Below are 19553 nucleotides of genomic sequence, written 5' to 3'. Positions count from 1 at the left end.
AAGAAGACACAGGAAAAAACACAAATATAAATTGGGAAATTGCTAAAAGAAGTCTTATTCTGAGTAACTGAAAAACCAATGAAAATCTAGTCCAGGAGAAGAGATCATAAACTAATGAATCAAATATTTCTGCTTACTTATTTTTTCTTTGTGTGTGTTGGGGGGAAGAGGTTCAATGAAAAGGCAGGGTTTAAATGACTAATGTCAACTGGCATCACAAATTTTTTTAAAGTAAATGAATATGTCTTATTTTTCACTCTTACCACACTTGGCAATTTTAAATAAAAAATCAACATTGAGCACTGCCTTTAAAGTAATCTGTTTTCCAATGTAACTAGAGATTTTGAGTATCTGACTTCAGTAGACAGGCATAAATTAAGCTAGACCTGAAAGAAAACTAACTTAGCCGTGTTGCACAAAGAAACAAAATGTTACACCTACCACCTCCCCTGCCCTTTTGAGAGTAGCAGATAAACTGTTACCTTTGTTTATAAATCCTGACCTTTTGACACAATTAAAATTTTACTCAGAATTAATAACTGAGAAATAGTCACGTCAATGAGTCATATCTTCCTCCCACCCAGGCTTCCTATATAGCTCTTGGTAGCAAATTTTATGCAGCAAAGTACCATGGGATCTGTACTTGTCCCTGTTCACATTTTAAATAATGACTTGTATAATAGCATAGATGGAATGCTTATAAAATCTTTAATGACACAAAACCAAAAGGATAGCTGAAACTATGAATGAAAGTCAGGATCCAAAGGGATCCTGATGGACTATGGGGTAAATTAGATAAAAATGTAATATTTTACCATTATCACTAAAGTTACAGAAATCAACTTCACAAATTTAAGATGAGAGCATAGCAGTTCTCCTGAAAAAAAGATCTGGAGTTTCACTGGTTAGCAGTGCAAAGATCGCAGAGTCACAGAATTTTAGAATCAGACTTGCACTTTATGAATATCAAAAATTGACAAGTGTGGGGTGGATGGATTGGAAGAGAGAGACTAGAAGCAGGAAAAGCAATTAGGAAGCAACGGTAAAAACAGAAAACAAAAAACAGGCAAGAGGCTACATGAGAGTCTAAATTAGGGTGGTGGTCATATGAGTGAAGAAAAGCGGAGAAGGGGACAGGCGCATCACACATTATCAAGATAGACTCAACAAGAGTTGGCAACTGATTTGATGTGAGGGAAGAGCAGAGGAAAGGATAAATAATGATTATGAGATTGCAAGTTTGACTCTAAGGATAGTCCTTGAGAGAAATATGGGATTAGGAAAAAAGGAGAATTTGAGGGAAAAATTGAGTTCTGTTCTGGACATGTTAAGCTTACAGGACACCCATTCAGTTAAAGATATCCAATAGGCAGTTGGTGATATGGGAGTGGCATTCAGGAGAGATGGGAATCATGTACGCAGAAATGATGGATAAACCCAAAGGGGGCTGGTGAGATTACAGAAAGGGTCCAGGAAAAGGCCTTGGGCTATACCCTATATAGGTGATGGAGCAATACTGATGTTCCCACAAAGGACACTGAAGAAAGGCCAGCCAGGTAGGATGAGAATCAAGAGAGAACAGTATGTCTAGGAAGAAAGGATGGTCAATTAATCAAGGAGCACTTACTATGTGCCAAGTATTGTGCTAGAAGCAAGAGTGTAATTATGTTGCAGAGAGGTCCAGAAAGATAAGAACTGAGGCTCTAAGTCACTGGTAGGAACTCAAGTTCCTCCCTCCCAAGTGCCACCTTTTCTTCCCTTCATCCCCAAGTGAAAATGACTCCCCTGAACTCTAACTTCTCAGAGTCCTGGTTCTGGACCTTTGTGTGCATTTACATATCACTTTGCTTTATCAGTCATTTGCATACGTAGCAATTCACCCCTTAGATAGGTAATCATGTGAAGTGCTTCCATAGTATTATTCACAAGATCACTGATCTTGGGAGGAAAAGAATCTCAGTTCTCAAAGGCCATCTGTTATAACCTCCTCACACAAGGAAACTGAGGCCCAGGGAGGATAAGTGACTGGTCCAAAGTTAACCAGGGAGCAGCAAAAGACAGAATTTGAAAACAGGTCCTCAGACTCCAGAACCAGTGCTCTTTCAATTGGGCCATGCTATTCCACTACTTCCACTACTAGCTTGAGAAAGAATACTGAGGTCTGAATGAAGGCAGAACGCAACAGTTTACCAGGGAAGGGTGTGGAGACAAGTCTAGGTTTTTTCCAGGTTTTGGGGGAAAGAAAGAGACATACATGCAGGCATGTTTGTAAAGGGTAGGAAACGAGCATGCAGAGAAGGAGAACCTAAAAATTACAAGGGCAAAGTGGAGAGTTAATCAAAAAAGCAAGCTCCCAGAAGACAGGAAGGGAGGGGATCAAAGGAATAAGAACAGTTAGTATTTGCAAGGTTAATACCTAATATCTTTCTTCCCTGCATAAATTTTGAGAATAGTTACTGATATTTATAAAATCTGGTGGATAATATATTAACTCAAGACCTAAAAAAAAATAAATACGCCCTACAGAGTTTGAATATTCACTCACCCAAATGGTCACTTCTGGCACCAATGGAAAATAAAAAATTTTCCTTGGCTATTTTTAACCCAGACAAGCTCAACAGTCTTGAAAGAGACACGGATTCAGCTCCTATTACAATTTCTTATCTCTCATCCTCCCACCCCCTTTGTCAGCAGGTCCTGGAAGCATTCTAGAAGCATCCCATCCAACCTGGGAAATGGCCAAGACTGAAACCTCCCAGGTTGAGTAAAGACAAATCCTGAAATGTTCCAAAGAAACGGTCCTCCAGACTTTCAGAAAAATCCCAAAATGCAGAACTGGGGGAAATATCACTAAAAGCAATTAAATGCTGAAGGGATCCAAATAAAAGCCTTCTTTAAAAAGCACACACTATGACCAGGAAAAGTATGCTATTCAGTATTAAATGGAATATTTCAGGACCTGTAGAATTTTCTGCTTCTATTTTGTATCTTTCTACAAAAATCATTTAATAGCACTGTAGAAAAATGTATATATTTTTCTAAATGGGAAAATTCATTTGCCAAACAACCCACAGATTTTCATATTTCTGAGATGTTTTAATAATTGAAAGCACATGAAAAGTCAAGTCAACTGATGCCAAAGGCAATCTGATAGCCATACTGAAAAGAATGCTAGATTTGTCATCAAGAGGGCTGAGTTCCAAATCCTGGCTCTAGCTCTTTAACCTGGGCCAAGATATTTCTCCACTTTGGGCCGTAGTTTCCTCATCTGTAAAATGGAGTGGGGCGGGGGGGAGACTAGATCTGGGGTGAGGAACCTGCAGCCTCCAGACCACATGTGGCCTTCTAGGTCCTCAAGAGCACCCCTCTGACTGAATCCAAACTTCACAGAACAAATCCCCTTAATAAAAGGATTTGTTCTATAAAACTTGGACTCAGTCAAAAGGCTTCATCCAAGGACCTGGAAGGCTACATGTGGACTCAAGGCTGCAGGTTCCCAACTGTTGGAGTAGACGGACTGTTAAGAGTCCTTCTAGCTTTAGATTTACTACAAAATTACTGTAATCAATTATAAATAATTAACTCATTAAAATAAATTACCAAAAAAAGGGAGAGGGAGGCAAAAACACTGGTCTTTATGAACCAAATCACATCATCAGCATTTAAAACCGATAAGGATACTAAGATATGAGCTTCATTTTTTAACCTGTCAAGAAAAGTAAGAGTTTGATTTCTGACAATCCTATCAAAGTGTACTATAAGAAACAAAAAGGGTACTGTGAAGTTTGATCAGCTCTAATGCTGAAGAGATCTATAGAACATAATATGCAGAAGCAAATGAGCACTGCAAACTAGTGTTTGATAAACCCAAATATTGGGGCAAGAACTCACTATTCCACAAAAACAGGTGGGAAAACTGGAACGTACCCTGGCAGAAATAAGGCACAGCCCAGCATCTTACACTATATACAAAGATAAGCTCAAAATAAATACATGATTTAGATATAAAAGGTGATATAAGCAAATTAAAGGAACATGGAAAAAATTATGTGTCAATTCTATGGCTAGGGGAACAGTTCATTATCAAGCAAGAGATATAGACGACCACAGGAGGTAAAATGAACAATTTTGATTACATTAAATTAAAAAAGGTTTGTACAAACAAAACCAATGCAGCCACAATTAGCAGGAAATGGCAGGAATTTTTTATGGTGAACTTCTCTGATACAAATCCTACATAAATATAAAGAAAAATTAGTCAAATTTATAAAAATAAGAGATCCAGAGCAGCAATGTTATATATTGTGAGCAAATGACCAAATCAGTAAAAATCTTAAACCGAGTCAAGGATTACCGGCACTAAAACCATAATATTCTAGCTATATTAAGACATACGCATTCTATAATTTATACATCTTAGCAGCTATACTAAAGGAAATATGCAAAAAATGTTTATTTTCATATTCTATAATGGTGGAACAAGTATGATCCATGACCAAAAATAAAATACAGTAAAATATATCTAAGCCATATACTCATTCCTCTCACACGTAGAAATGGTTTTTTTGCCAGGCGACCTTTAAAAAAAAGTTTTTCCTGGCGAGAAAATTCAGCCTTCTCCACAAGTGGCTTTAAAAAAAGGGGGAGAGGGGGAGAGGAACTACTGCCCATAAAATTACTTGGAAAACAAAACAAAACAAAAAAAGAAAACAAAGTCCACTACTCTAACTGGAGAAGTTAAGATAGTTAGACCTTTATTACATTAGTCTAAATATAGGGTTAAAAATTAAGAGGACCATTTCCTGACCCGGCCTGATAAAGCCATGATAGACCAACCTCATTTCTTTTGACAAGATAACTAAGTTAGTAATTTTAATTGCTCAAGAAAAGTGATGGTCTGATTTCTGGCAATACTAGCAGTGTATTATAGTATAGTGTATTATAATAAAAAAGTACTGCACAATTTGATCAGACCTAATGTTAAAGAGATCTATGGTAGATAATACATAAAAAGCAAATGGAAGAATGCTATGGATATTGTTTACCTAGATTTTGGCAAACTTTTGATAAAGTATCTCATACTATGTTAAGAAGATGGAAAGCTAGACTACATCATAATACAAACAGAATTCAGAACTTGGTTGGGAGGCTGTACTCAAAATTGAGTAACTGTTAATGGTAAGGATATTCAGTGTCAATGTGGGGGGTCAACAGGAGAGAACCTCAGAATTCTATGTTTGGCATTGTGCTGTTTAACATTTTTATCAATTACCTGGATAAAGTAAAAGATGATAAGCTCTTCAAATGTATAAATGACACAATGCTCGGAGAGACAGCTAACAAGACAATAGAATCAGAGATCTAATAAGGTCTTGACTGGCAAAGAATATTGGGAAGAATTTAATAAGATGAAATTCAATAGGGATAAAGTCTGGGTACCTGGATACCACTCCCCATCTCGCCCCCCCCAAAATCAACGTCAAAAGCGTAAGGCAGGGATAGATAGCAGTTATTCTAAAAAACAAAAAACTGAAAGTTTTTGTGGACTAAATGGTGCACAGAGGCTTCCTCGGGTCAATAATATATGTGATATCCAAAAAAGCTAATGTGATCTTGGGCTGTATTAGGAGAGGCATAGCTTCTAGGAATAAGGAAGTAATAATCCCACTATACTCTGTCCTCATCAGACCTCATCTGGAGTAGTATATTAAACCAAGGTTTAAGAAGGGTACTGATAAACTGAAAAGCAGCCAGAGGAGGACAACCAAGGAGATGAAGGGCCTCAGTTCATAATTCTGTGATCAATTCAAATATGCTAATTTTATCACAAGGTCCATACAATCTCTGTATTATTATTCATCTTGCATCATGAGTAAGAGCATACCAAGTTATGAACTGAATATATTAATACAAGCAGATCTTATAAAATTTCCTTTAAGTTACTTACACTAACCCAACTATATAAATAATACTGTTTGGACTTATACTGTGATGGTGACAACATTTTACCCAGGAAAAAGCTATCAACTTTATTCAATTGTTTTATAGAGTGAGGATAGGACAAAGGCACCAATTCATGTATATTTAAATGTAATCTGCTTTGTCATATAAAGAGTCCGATTTACTATTTAGAAAATAAGCAAGACTCACTCCTAAAAACAAGGTGTTTTGTTTAATTTTCTTTGCCAGGGGTACAAAAATGAGGCTCTGGAAACCAAAATTTATTAAAAAAAAAAACAAAAAAAACCAAAACCAGTAAGGATGCAAAACCTTGGGACTCAGGTATGATGAATGACCTAAGAAGATGAACATTGAGAAGCCTGATCATTTCAGGAAATTGACATATTACAAAATGGGATGGCAGCTAGAAGGAAACTAGGTAAACAGACTGAAAAACAAACAATCCAAACTTGAAAGGGTCAAAAGGAGATAGGAAAGCAGCCTTAAGTACATTAGGTTTAATACAATGATGCAGAAAAATGTTGTACTATCAACAGCTATGGAAGAAAAATTCCTAACAAGCCACCAAAGGAGCAGAGACTTTGAAGAGTCCTCTTCCTCTCAGCTGTTTACACCAGAATTCAAGTAAGAAAAAGAAAAAAAACCAAATCAAATGTTTTCAAATCTCTAGGTCCAAAGACTTGCATAACGAGGTCACGCAGTCACACAGTCTACTTCAAATCACTGAAGTCACTTGTAATTTCCTTTTAAAAAACAGAAAGTGGTGATGAGATGAAACGTAAACATTTACTAAGCCCCTACCACGGGCCAGACACTATACTAAGCACTGGGGATAAAAACAAAGGCAAAAGGCAGTTCCTGCTCTCCAGAAGCTCACAATTTAATATAGGGGGGAGGAGGAGGAAATGTGCCAACAATACACAGGAGAAATAGGAAATAATCAACAGAGGGAAGGCACTAAAATTAGGAGGGACTGAAATGATAGGAAAAAAGAGTGAATGCACTGCTGATTTTTATTTTGGGGGTATTAGAAGAGAACCAAAAGTATAATTTCCATACACAAAAAATCTGGTAAAGATTATTCAAATAAACATTGCAGTATAGTGGATAGAAAGCTAGCCTAAGAATCAGGAAGGCCTGAGTTCAAGTCTCACCTCTGACAAAACTGACTGTGAGGTTCTGGGCAAGTAATGTGCCCTGAACGACTCTAAGACTAACCTGACAAAAGAAAAAGGTTCTGATATGCATTGGTGAAGGGGATTTTCCTGTCCAGGAGTTGTTTATGCCAATGAAATTATAGGTCCTATATTTATTCATATACACACATGATTTTAAGATCTTGGGATACTATGCAAAAGTTAAAACTTCTAAAAGGAAAATTCCTGATAAAATAATCAATTTTTCTTTCTTGACAATATGGCAATAAAATATTTTTGAGGCTACCTTGATTTGGGGAAAATTAAGTTTAGCCAAGATCACCTTCAGCTGTGTGCATAACTGGAGCTTTCCCCACCCCAAGTCCTAAATAGTTCAATGTCAACCTCTAAGACAGCATTTCCCAAAATAATATGGCCACAAAGCTATTTGAAGCATGAAATATATTGATGAAATTTATAAATTTGAAAGGCAAGGGGTAGGCATCTGTAACAGCCCTAGGAAAAACAAGAAGAAATGGAAAAATTTAGGGTCAAAAGGGATAGAGGATATTGAATCCATTTTCATACTGAACATTGGTTTATAATAAATATTTTGTACAAACAATTCTACATTTCATATTTTAGGGGGAAAAAATCTCACTCATAAAACATTTCAGTATGTAAAATAACAATTTACAATGTATCATCATCGGTAAAATGAAGGGGCAACTAGATTCCCCTAAGGCCCCTTCCAGCTTTACATTTCTGATCCTATAACTGCTTTTCAACAATCATCTGTTTCTATAGCTAAAGTGGGGTATTCACAGCCCCCCAAGTTTCTCTTAAAACACTTAACTACAGTAACACTGTCTTATAAAAATCTGCTCCTGTCTGCTATGAACAGAAACAAACTAGCAGAGCCCCTTTAGTACCTTAGTAGTATGAACATCAAGCTCAGTTCACACTAAATCTACAAATGGGGTTAGGTTTCAGAACTCAGAGTTCATGAATTTAAGGGGAAAATGCAGTTAGGATCATAACAGTCAAATTTTTTTTTCCATGGGGGTTTCAATCTAACTCAACATGAATTAGCAATGCAGTGATGAAAAGAGGGTGGAGGGGGAAGGAAAGGAGGGAAGAACTCTGGCACTACATTGCATGGATTGGAATGTTGCATGTAGGAACCAATTAGTCAAAAAGTGTGCATTTACTATGTGCCAGCCCAGTGCTAAAAGTGCTGGGGATAAAAAGAAAGGCAAAAAATAATTTGCATATATAAAAATAAAATTTATATATATATATATGTACACACACATACACACACATATATGTATGCATATATATGTATGTGTGTATATAGTCCCTGCTCTTAAGGAGCTCACATTCTAATGAGGGAAACAATGTGCAAAAAGGTGTACACACAAGATAGATACAGTGTAAATGGAAGGTAATCTCAGAGAGAACCAAAAAGTGAAAAAGGAAAAAAACCACCTTACAAAGAACCACCGTACAAAACTTTTGTAAGACAAAGCATGTCCAGTTGCTGCTGACTACTTAGAACAAGTCACTTCACTTCTCCAGGCCTCCTCATTCCTCAATAGTAAAATGGTAAGACTAAATCCTCTGACCTTCTATCAATTTTGAGTAATGCAGGAGCATGCTTGAAACTAATCACCAAGAACAAATTGAGAAGTCAGTAGATGATGTTCAAAAGGCTAATTGAAGAGGAATTCAACTTAAAGGGAGAAAAACTGTACTAAGATAATAAGAGCTAGAATTAATATAGGGCTTTACAATTCACAAAATACAAGTCATCTCATCTGATCCTGTCAGGTAGATTATCCCGATTTCATAGGTTAACTAAGGCTCATAGAGATGAAGTGACTCTCCAGGGTCACCCAGATACTAAGTGTCTGAGGGAAGATTTGAACTCTTGTTTTCTTAAATCTAGGGCCAATATTCTACCCACTGTTCCATTTAACATGGGATGGAACATGACTTGCTTTGTGAACATTAAGATTCAGGGGTCAGCAAAGACCTCTAAGTTAGCAACGTAACGCCATAGGCAAAAAAGAAAACATAATTCTAGGCTGTATATGATGGGAGAACTGAGTAACATTTCTCCTTAACGCAGTATTAGGATGTCTTAAGAGAATCATTATCAAGAGAAGCATTAATACAATTATGAAAAACCTACAAACTACCTAAATGAAAGCAACAAAAATAATTCAAGACTTGAGTAGTAGCTTTTAAAGAAAAGTCAGGAGGTTGTTCTGATATAGAAAGATACTGGGGATGAGCTGACAAGTCGAACATATCATGTAAAAATAACAGTGATTTCTGTGTTCCCACTGATGTGATCACAAAAAACCACTAACCTGTATTGGAGGAATTTATTTTTAATTAGAAAGGAATTCTTTAAATTAAGAGTCTTGTGAGACAGTAATATATAAAAAGAATTTGTTGGGTTTGCCTTCTCTGAGGATTAATATCCTTATCCAAGAGTTTCAAGAACTATATTTCATATAATATATTTGCAATACTGAGGTATATGCAATAAATAACTGCTAATCCCAACCCAGATAAAAATTGTAAATGGGATAATCTCCCCTAAATCATGCACCCTGTAGTCAAAACATGTAGAAATGACTTTCCCTCATTATTTCCAATTCATTCTGTATACAGTTTGTTTGTACGTTGTCTACCCTATTAGATTGTGAGCTCCTAGAGGGCACGGCCTATCAAAAGGCAAAAAGCCAGGTGAGTGTTCCCATGAGCACTACACTCGCTCCCTCGAGGAACGTAATAAAATTCCTTCCTGTTCCAAAAAAAAAAAGGCAAAAGCCTTTTGTTTCTGACATACCATAGGCACTTAATAAAAGTTAACTGACTATGGATTGAAAGTTCAGGGCAGCTAAGTGAGTAGAACACCGGCCCTGGAGTCAGGAGGACCTGAGTTCAAATCCAGCCTCAGACACTTGACACACACTTACTTAGCTGTGACCTTGGGCAAGTCACTTAACCCCAATTGCCCTGCCAAAAAAAGAAAAAAAAGCTCAGACAGCCTAAGTGCTGGCACAGTTAGATTCCTTTCAAAACAAAAACTTGCAGGTCTCCTAATTCAAAAGTGAAATATTTCTTCTAAACAAATGATAAAAGATCTCAAGTCTGTGCCTCCAAATAAAAACTAAACAAAACTCAAACTCAATAGTTTTAACATAAATTGACTTCAAATACAATTTTAAAACACTTCAATTTAACAAACATTTATTAAAGATCACAGGGCAAGGCACAGTGGATAAAAAGACAAAAACAAGCAAACAAAATAATCGCTTGCCCTCAAAGAGTTTTTATTTTACCTTGAAGAATAAAACCAAGTACACAAGTGTATACAAAGTAATTTCCAGTGCCAGAGTCTAATAACAGGGGGTTATCAGAAATGGCCCTTAGGAGGTATCACTTGATCATCAGATTTCTACCCTAATTGGTAGAGAATTTATACAAGTTTTCTCCTAGAGCAGGGGTGGGCAATGGGAAGGCTGAAAGAGAGAGAGAAAGTGGGAGAGTGAGGGAGAGAGCTTGAACTCTGATGTCAGATAATCATTTTGATGTAACTTGCTCAGTGTGTAAACTATCTCTACCAATTGGGCCAGGTATGTTACCTTGATAAACGGATACTACTACTACTGGTCCTACCATCAAGACAATGAGAAGGTCTAACTCCAGTACCCAAATTAAGGGAAATCTAACCCTAGCCTCTGAACATAAACATCAGCACTAATTCAGGCCCACCTTGAATAAATCATTTAACTTATGAGGACAATCCTTCTTAAATGTTTATTAGAGCTTCTGTGAATAAGAACAAAGAAAATAAAACAAGGCTATGCTTAATGATAATGTGCTTCCCATGGAGATTAGTTTACAATGCAGCATGACAGTAGGTCTGCTCAGCCACAAGGAACATTTCCTGTCAATATGGATGAAGTACCTCATGTGTCCATGAACTGACTCAACAGTACCATACCACAGACTAACTGGCAAACAGGAACTGACTGGAAATACTTTTTCAAAAGCCAGAGCCAGGGAAAGTGCAACAGGATGTTACTACCAGAAAAGAAATCAAAAAGCAAAGGACAGAAAAATCAAATCCACCTTGAGGTTCAGAAGAGCAACAAGGAATCTTGCACTCCAAGAGTCAGAGAAGCTCCACAGGCATAAACAATAAGCTTCATTTAAACTGGAATGAAGTTCAAATTCCATTCAGCTAACCAGATTCTGCCATTACTTCTGAAAAAGACTTGCTGCCTCAGGATAACCGTCTTACATGAACACGCAACACTCTCACAGAAGTACTAGCGTTTTGTTTTTAAAAAACACTTTGGCAATCTTCTAAGTAAAAAATAAACTAGTCTGTACTCTACAGATGTCTACAAAGATATTAAAGGTGAACCAATTTACGTTCTACTTCCTTTATCTGATAGTGTGGAATGTCAAGATTATCTAGACAATAAGGTTTTGTGAAGAGCATGTTTCCATATCTTAAAAATGAAAAACTCACATTCCAGAGTAAGGCTAAATTTTACATTCAGAAGAATAAAGCACTGTCCGCCAAAGATGTGGCATCTCTGGACACTGATGTGCCATGACAAATATCATAACTATATAAATTATATTGCTTCATACCTGTCAGAATTAGTCATGTGACTTCAACATGTGGCTGCAACCAGTAGGCTCCTCCATTTAATTAGCGCTCCAAACTATGGATCTATTTTCTTTTTAAAAAGCTCTAGGACCCCTTGTCAAAGTACTTTGGTGGCTAAAATGGGGCTGAGTACCATGATACGGTGGTATATTCAAATAGCAAGAGATAAATAAGACTTCCAAATCAATGTCCACCTACTGCCCAACTAAAAAATCCAGTTAAAAAAAAATTCAGATAGTCAACATTTTAATGAGATCTAAAACCAAAAGAAAAAAGTCAATGGCAACTACTTAAAATATTTGATGACTTCTACGGCAATCATCTAACAAATCAAAGGAGTTAAGATAAACCTATGGATTTCAAATGAGTAACTATTAAAAATGCATCGATATCCTTCACATCTCGGTCCTTTAAAAATTGTTTTTAGCAGTTACAAAGTAAAATCTTAGGCAAATATGAATTATGAAATAATACGAAATAGAAAAAGCTGTACTGCTATATTATCCCAAAGATAATTTCAAGGCGGTTTTTAAAAAATCTTGTAGCAAAAACATATCTTACATTTTATCAAGTTTCCAAACCACACTGAAATTAATCGGAGCCTTTTTCCAAGTTGAAAACCACCTACATGACATGTATATACTTACATTTGTTTCCGCCAGCTCCCGGAAAACCGCGCTAGTTTGTTTTCCCTGAGTGCACCAATATGCAGCACACATGAGAAATGCACCGAACGCCCTATCTAGACAGCTCTGGACGTGACACAGGTTTACCTTGGCTGGGGGATCCTCTGAGGCCCCTACACTCGGCCATAAGCCGCAGTCATTCCACTGTGTATTAGCAAAACTTCCTAGGCCTTGCACATTGTGGGAATGGCAGGCGCCCCAAAGTCACTCACAACTGCCCCCGATTCAAATGACACGGGAGCCGCACTCACGGAGAAAACGTTTTCTCCCAAAGCACGGCGGCCAAACCCCGGGGTCTTAGAGGGACGGGACGGCCTCGTCGGCCCCGACACGGGGAAGGAGCGCTTCTCTAGACTCTATTTAAGCCGGCCCTCAGGGTCGGGTCCTTCCAGCGTGCAGCGGGCATGGTGGGCCTTCCCTCACGACCAACTGCCCGAGCACAGACCTCTTGGCACGGGATTGGGGACCTTTAAAGGAACCACGGACACCCACCCGGGGAAACGGGGGACGGGACCCAAACCCGGCTGACTCAGGCCTCCCGAGGGTGACTTCTGGGGCCCGCTTGACCACGGGAAGCCCGAACCCCACTTCCCAGATCCCCCCGGGGGCAGGACCCCCCGACTGTCATCCTCCCCCCACCCCCCGTGACTCAGGCGCTCCTCCCTCACCCCATCTCCAGCCCCATCACCCGCGTTTGACTCTGCCCAGCCTTTGCCTGGGGCCCGAGGCCCAGCGCCCAGGGCCGCGCCTTCCTCTCGGGCCCTCGGCCCAGCTCGACGATCTCCGAGCCCCAGGCAGATGAAGCAGAGCTTAGGCCTCGCCTCCCTCCGGCCGCCCGGGAGGAAACCCCGGAGGCTGCTGGAGCCGCGCCCCGACCCCTGCGGGGGAAGGGAGCGGGCTGGAGTGGCCTAGGCCGCGCCTTCCAGCCCCGAGGCCGCCCGGTTCCCGCTCCGCGTCGCCGGCAACTCGGGGGGCAGGGGCCCGGGCAGGGGGCGAGCCCGGCCGCCCGTAGGCCTCAGGCCCAGGGCCCGGAGTGAAGGGGCGAGCCCGGGCTAGCCACCCACCTGGGTTGCCAGTCATTCCAGCTCCGTGGATACTTGGTGCCGCCGCCGCCGCTACTCAGCCGAGACCCCGGGGCTCTGCGGCTCATTACCTTCCCCGACACGACATGGCCAAGCGCCGCCGCCCGAATCTAGAGTCTCCCGAAGCAGCCGCCCACCCGGCAGCCGACCCAGCGCCCGGCCTCGGCACGGAGAGGGCGAGGGGAAGCAGCAAGAGCAGGAGGCGGCGGCTGAGGGCGAGCGAGGCGGGGGGGGGGGGGAGCAGGGCGGCCGTTCCGGGTTCCGCCGGAGCCCGCAGCGCAGGAGGCAGGCACAGGGCGAGGAGGCGGAGGCGGGGGCGGAGGCGGAGGCGGCGTCTTCCAGAGCCGAGCGCGCCCCGGGCTGGGAGGAGGAGGAGAGAAAGAAGAAGAAGAAGGAGGAGGAGGAGGAGGAGGAGGCGGCTCCCACGGCGCGACCCACGGCCACAGCTTCCCCGCCTCCCGCGCCGCTCGGGCTCCGCCCGCCGCCCCGCCGCACGGCATGCTGGGAGGGCGGCGCTGGCGCCGGGGCTGCGGAGAGGGGAGGGGAGGGGAGGGGAGCGGGGAGGAGGGAAGAGTCCCAGGTGCGCGGCTTGCCTCGTGGATGGGGGGCCGGGGGGCGCTGGGGTCCCAGCCGCTCATCTCGGGGGTTCCCACGTTCCCACCTCGGGTTCCCGTTGCGCCCGCCCCAGCTCTGGGCAATCCCAGCCCCCCGCCCCCCCCCACCTCGCTATACCCTCCCGCGGGGAATCATGGGAGAGGGGATTCCCTCCCCCCCCCCCTCCAGCTCTCCCCGCCCCCCCCACGCACACTCCGAGCACGCATACCTGAGCTTCCAGGCGAAGCTGCCCCCGGAGGCGACAGCAGGTCACACGTGCAGTCCTCGTCCTCTAAAACAAACCCCAGACTCTGAGAGCACGAAGGGGGCCGCCCTGACTTCGGTCACTGCCTCCGCTCCGCACCTTTGATCCGCCCCAACTGGAAGAGAGCGAAGCAGGGTCCTACGTTCACACACACTGAAGAGCTGCCTTCCCTTACCGCTCCCCCAGCACCCTCCATCCACCCCACCCGCTCCTGTGACCCCCTAGAAGGAGCCTCCTCGCTCCCTCTGCCCGGTTCAGTGCAGGCTCTCCTCCGGTTTGTCACACCTGTCTCCACCAGTGTCTTAGGCTCCTCCGCTTACCTCTGTGACCTTGAGCAGGGCTTCGGGTTCCTCATCAGTAAAATAAGGACGGCGGACAAAACGACCTCTTCAAGCTCCTGCCAGCTCTAAATCTTATGACTGCTGGCGGGGATCGTGTTTCGTTCCCTTTGTAAAGCACCCATCTTCCTCTGACGACATGGGTCGTGTTACTAAATTCTTTACATATAAGATGCAACTGTGCCTTTAATCTTAAATCCCAGGAGATCGCGGGATTCCCTTTTATCACTCGCATCTGTGGAAAACTCGGATTTTGTTTACTTTTGCGAACAAATGTCTTCTTTCCTGACGTATCTATTAATTCTGACTACCCCTACTCATAGATGTGGTCATCGGAATATCACCGCAGTGACTAGATTCAGCTGGCTCTGGGGATTTGGAAGCCCAAGCCAAAATCCCAGAGAAGAAGGAATTGGCAGCGGCGGTGTCTAGCTGTCCTAATGTAGCACATTCTCCATTTCCTTTTGTACGTCGTGCATTTAGACCAGAATATGAGTAATGCCCCCAAATAAGCCCCATCAGAGTCTGAGAACCGGAAGGGACCATCTAGTTCAACCCCATCAAAGTCTAGGCATCCCACTCATGGAGCCATGCAGCTAGAGCTAGAAGAGGCTCGGAGCCATCTGATTTTACACGTGGGTAAACCGAGGTTCAAGAAGGGTTATATGATTTGCCTAAGGTCACACATAAGCAAGCATCAAAGGTAACATTTGAACCCAGCTCCCTCAAACTCTAAACCTAGTACTGTTTCCATTGTAGAGGTTAAGTGATTTGTTCAAGGTCATACATTAATTGGAAATGTGCAGCCAGAAACTTCATTTAGGAATTTTAGCGAGTTTTGCCTAGTTATGCAAAGTTGGGGTATTTTATAAAGTCTCTTCAAACGCTAAATATTCGTAGTTGAAATTGTAAAACTTTTGAGTAGGAGGCCTCCCTTCAGTCTGTAGATCTCTTAGAAAAGGGACAATGTTGAACATTACCAGTATTCTTCTCAGACCTACTGTAGGTAACTGTCAGTGTGAGGAAGCTTTCTTCATTCTACCCTGCTTTTGTCTTTATTTATTGCGGGTAGAAACAACTTCTCCACTTCTTTCCTTGTCTGAATCTGAAATTTTATCTCAGATTTATTTTATTAACAATCAATAACTGGGAAATACTGAATTTTTTTTTAAGGAAATGAGATTTCCTTGTAAAAATCCAAAAGCATGTAAGAGTGATTTTAAAACATACCCCTAAAATAAATTTCACATCCTTGAGACATTCTGGCAGGTATGAAAGCTACCATTCTTTCTCCAGCTCTCAGCAAGGAAACTCTTCGGGCAGTTCAGACTCCTTCAATAGAGGTTATTTTTATAGCCAGTTTCAGATCCTCCTAAGGAGGAATTTGGCCCAGAAATTTTTGTGACACATTTTAAATCCCCCTTTAGGATGACACAGCTTGAGTCTTAGTATGAGTTTCTATGAAACAGGGTACATAGTATGTTGCCCAAGGGCCAGAGAAGCCACATAAAAGAAAAGGACAAAAAAGTTAATTTGTAGCTTTTCATTTCTTACAATGAAGGTAGAAGCTGGAGGGGGAAAATAAAAGGAGAAAGAAAGATTTGGTTGTTTTTTAAAAAAATATTTATTACTTATTTTTAACATTCTTTAAAAAAAAATTTGAGTTCCAAATTCTCTCCCTCCCAACTCTTCCTTCCCTCTGAGAAGGCAAGCAATATGATACCAATTATACATGTGCAATCACCTGTGTTTCAAAATAAAAAGCAAGAAAAATAAATTTGCACTCAGAGTTCAGTTCTTTCTCTGGAGGTAGATAGCATTTTTCATCATGAGTCCTTTGGAATTGTCTTGGATTACTGTATTGATCAGAGTAGCTAAATCTTTCACAGGTGACCACTGTTGCAATATTGCTGTTACTGTGTACAATGATCTACTGGTTCTGCTCACTTTGCTCTGTATCAGTTCATATAGGTCTTCCCATGTTTTTCCAAAACTATCCCGTCATTATTTCTTTTTTAAAATTTATTTTAGTTTTCAACATTCACTTTTATAAGATTTTGAGTTCTAAATTTTTTCCCTCCCTTCACTCCCCCCACCTCCTTAAGATGTCATGCAATCCGATATAGACTATACATGTACAATCATATTAAACATATTTCCATATTAGTCATGTTGTGAGAGAAGAACCAGAACAGAAGGGAAAACTATGAGAAAGAAAAAACAAAAAAAAAGAGAGAAAAGAGTCTGCTTCCGTCTGCATTCAGACTCCATAGTTCTTTCTCTGGATGTGGATGGCATTTTCCATCATGGGTCTTTTGCAATTGTCTTAGATCATCACATTTCTGAGAAGAGCTCATTCTATCAAAGTTGGTCATTGCACAATGTTGCTGCTATTGTAGACAATGTTCTCCTGATTCTATTCGCTGCACTCAGCCTCAGTTCATGTGAAGTCTTTGCAGGCTTTTCAAAAATCCTCCTGCTCATCCTTTCTTATGGAAGAATAGTATTCCATTGCATTCATATGCCGCAATTTGTTCAGCCATTCCCTAATTGATGGGCATCCTCTCAATTTTCAATTCTCTGCCACCACTAAAAGAGCTACTATAAATATTTTTGTACATGTGGGTCCTTTTCCTGTTTTTATGATCTCTTTGGTATACAGACCTAGAAGTGTTATTGCTGTCAAAGGGTATAATTGGACATAATTCCGAATTGCTCTCCAGAATAGTTGGATCAGTTCACAACTCCACCAACAATGTATTAGCGTTCTGATTTTCCCACATCTTCGCCCAGCGTTTATCATTTTCCTGTTTTGTCATGTTAGCTAATCTGTTAGGTGTGATGTGATACCTCAGAGTTGTTTCAATTTGCATTTCTCTAATCAATAGTGTTTTAGAGCATTTTTTTATATGACTATAGATAGCTTTAATTTCTTCCTTTGAAAACTGCCTGTTCTTATCCTTTGACCATTTATCAATTGGGGAATGACTTGTATTCTTATAAATTTGACTGAGTTCTCTATATATTTTAGAAATGAAGCCTATATCAGAGACACTAGCTATAAAAATTGTTTCCCAGCTTTCTGCTTCCCTTCTAATCTTGGTTGTATTGGCTTTGTTTGTACAAAAACTTTTTAATTTAATGTAATCAAAATTATCCATTTTGTATTTCATAATGTTCTCTATCTCATTTGGTCATAAATTCTTCTGTTATCCATAGATCTGACAGGTATCCCTCATTATTTGTTATAGCACAATAGTATTCCATAATAGTCATATACCACAACTTGTTTGATCATTCTCCAATTGATGGACATCCCCTCAGTTTCCATTCCTTTGTTACCACTAAAAGAGCTGCTATAAATATTTTTGTACATAGAGATCCTTTTCCCTATTCTTTTATCTTTTGGGGATACAGACCTATTTATTAGTGATATTTCTCTGTCAAAGTTTTATAGCCCTTTAGGCATAGTTCCAAATTGTTTTCCAGAATGGTTGGACCAGTTCACAACTCCATTAACAGCTCATTTCTGTACCTATTTCCCCTCCTCTCTTCCGACACTTGTCATTTTTAATAGGTGTGAGGTGCCTTTTTCTAATCAATAATAATTTAGAGCATTTTTCATATAACTATAAATAACTTTGATTTGTTCTTCTGAAAATTGCTTGTTCATGTCCTTTGACAATTTATCAATAGGAGAATGGCTCTCATTTTTATAAATATGACTCAGTTCCCTATATATTTGAGAAAAGAGAACTTTATCAGAGAAACTTGCTATAAAATTTATTTTGATATTACTTCATTATCCATGGCAGGGTTTCTTAAACTTTTCCCGCTCCAGACCCTTTTTAGGTTTTGGCAGCTTTTGTTGGCATTGTATGGCCTGAGGGCATATGCAGTGGAAAGTGTGTATACTTTGTGTTCAGGACCAAGGCTACTGTGAAGTTGCATGATACAACACCTGCAAGAGCTGCCAAAAACACCTCGGATTCATTACATGTTTTTATTTTGAATTAATTTTTGGTCATTGTATGTTCAGAAATCTTTTACTGTTGCCAAATTTTTCAAGACTACATATGTGGTCACAGCCCATAGTTTAAGAAGCACTATCTATGCACCTTTTAGCAAAATATAGTTTCCCTGATTATCTCTCCTAATTAGGTCTATTTTTCTTTTTCTTTGTCTAAGATTATGATTGCTACCACTGTCTTTTTTTTTCCTTTAACTTCATAATAACAAGCATAATAGATTCTGCTCCATCTCCTTACTTTAACTCTGTGTGTGTCTTTCTGCTTCAAGTGTGTCTCTTGGAAGATAGCACATCAGGAGTAGCCACCCAGCTAAATTCTCCCAACATTTTCCTCCAAGCAATTTCAAAATTACAGATCAAATAAAATTTTGGAGTGGCTAAGCCAACAAAAAGTTGGTGTCAGATATTTTTCTGGCCTAAGAAAACTTAAGAGGTAGGCAGAAGAGATCTGTAACGCCAAGTAGAAGTCTGATGGAAGTCTGTTTCTTCTGGCTGCTTGAAGTATTTTCTGTTTGACCTGGGAGCTCTGGAATTTGTCTATAAAATTCCTGGGAGTTTTCATTTTGGGACCTCTTTCATGAGGTGATTGGTGGCTTCTTTCGATTTTTCTTTTACCCTTTGGATCTAAGATATTGAGACAATTTTCCTTGATAATTTCTTGAAATATGATGTCTAGACTCTTTTTTGCATCTTGGCCTTCAGGTATAATTCTTAAATTATTTCTCCTTAATCTATTTTCCAAGTCAGTTGATTTTCCAA

General features: G+C 40.4%; 1 protein-coding gene across 1 annotated transcript in view; it reads right to left on the bottom strand.

Moving 5' to 3' along the window:
* SMG1 (SMG1 nonsense mediated mRNA decay associated PI3K related kinase) overlaps positions 1-13793 on the bottom strand; it is a 122150-nt gene extending 108357 nt beyond the window's left edge. Inside the window, exon 1 of the mRNA XM_036741710.1 lies at positions 13550-13793. Within this exon, the coding sequence (XP_036597605.1) occupies positions 13550-13635 (86 nt within the window). The 5' untranslated portion in view covers positions 13636-13793. The remainder of the gene's footprint in view (positions 1-13549) is intronic.
* Positions 13794-19553: the final 5760 nt, after the last annotated feature.

Source organism: Trichosurus vulpecula, chromosome 1, assembly GCF_011100635.1.
Source record: "Trichosurus vulpecula isolate mTriVul1 chromosome 1, mTriVul1.pri, whole genome shotgun sequence".
NCBI lineage: Eukaryota > Metazoa > Chordata > Mammalia > Diprotodontia > Phalangeridae > Trichosurus > Trichosurus vulpecula.
This window is presented reverse-complemented; position numbering and strand designations above follow the sequence as displayed.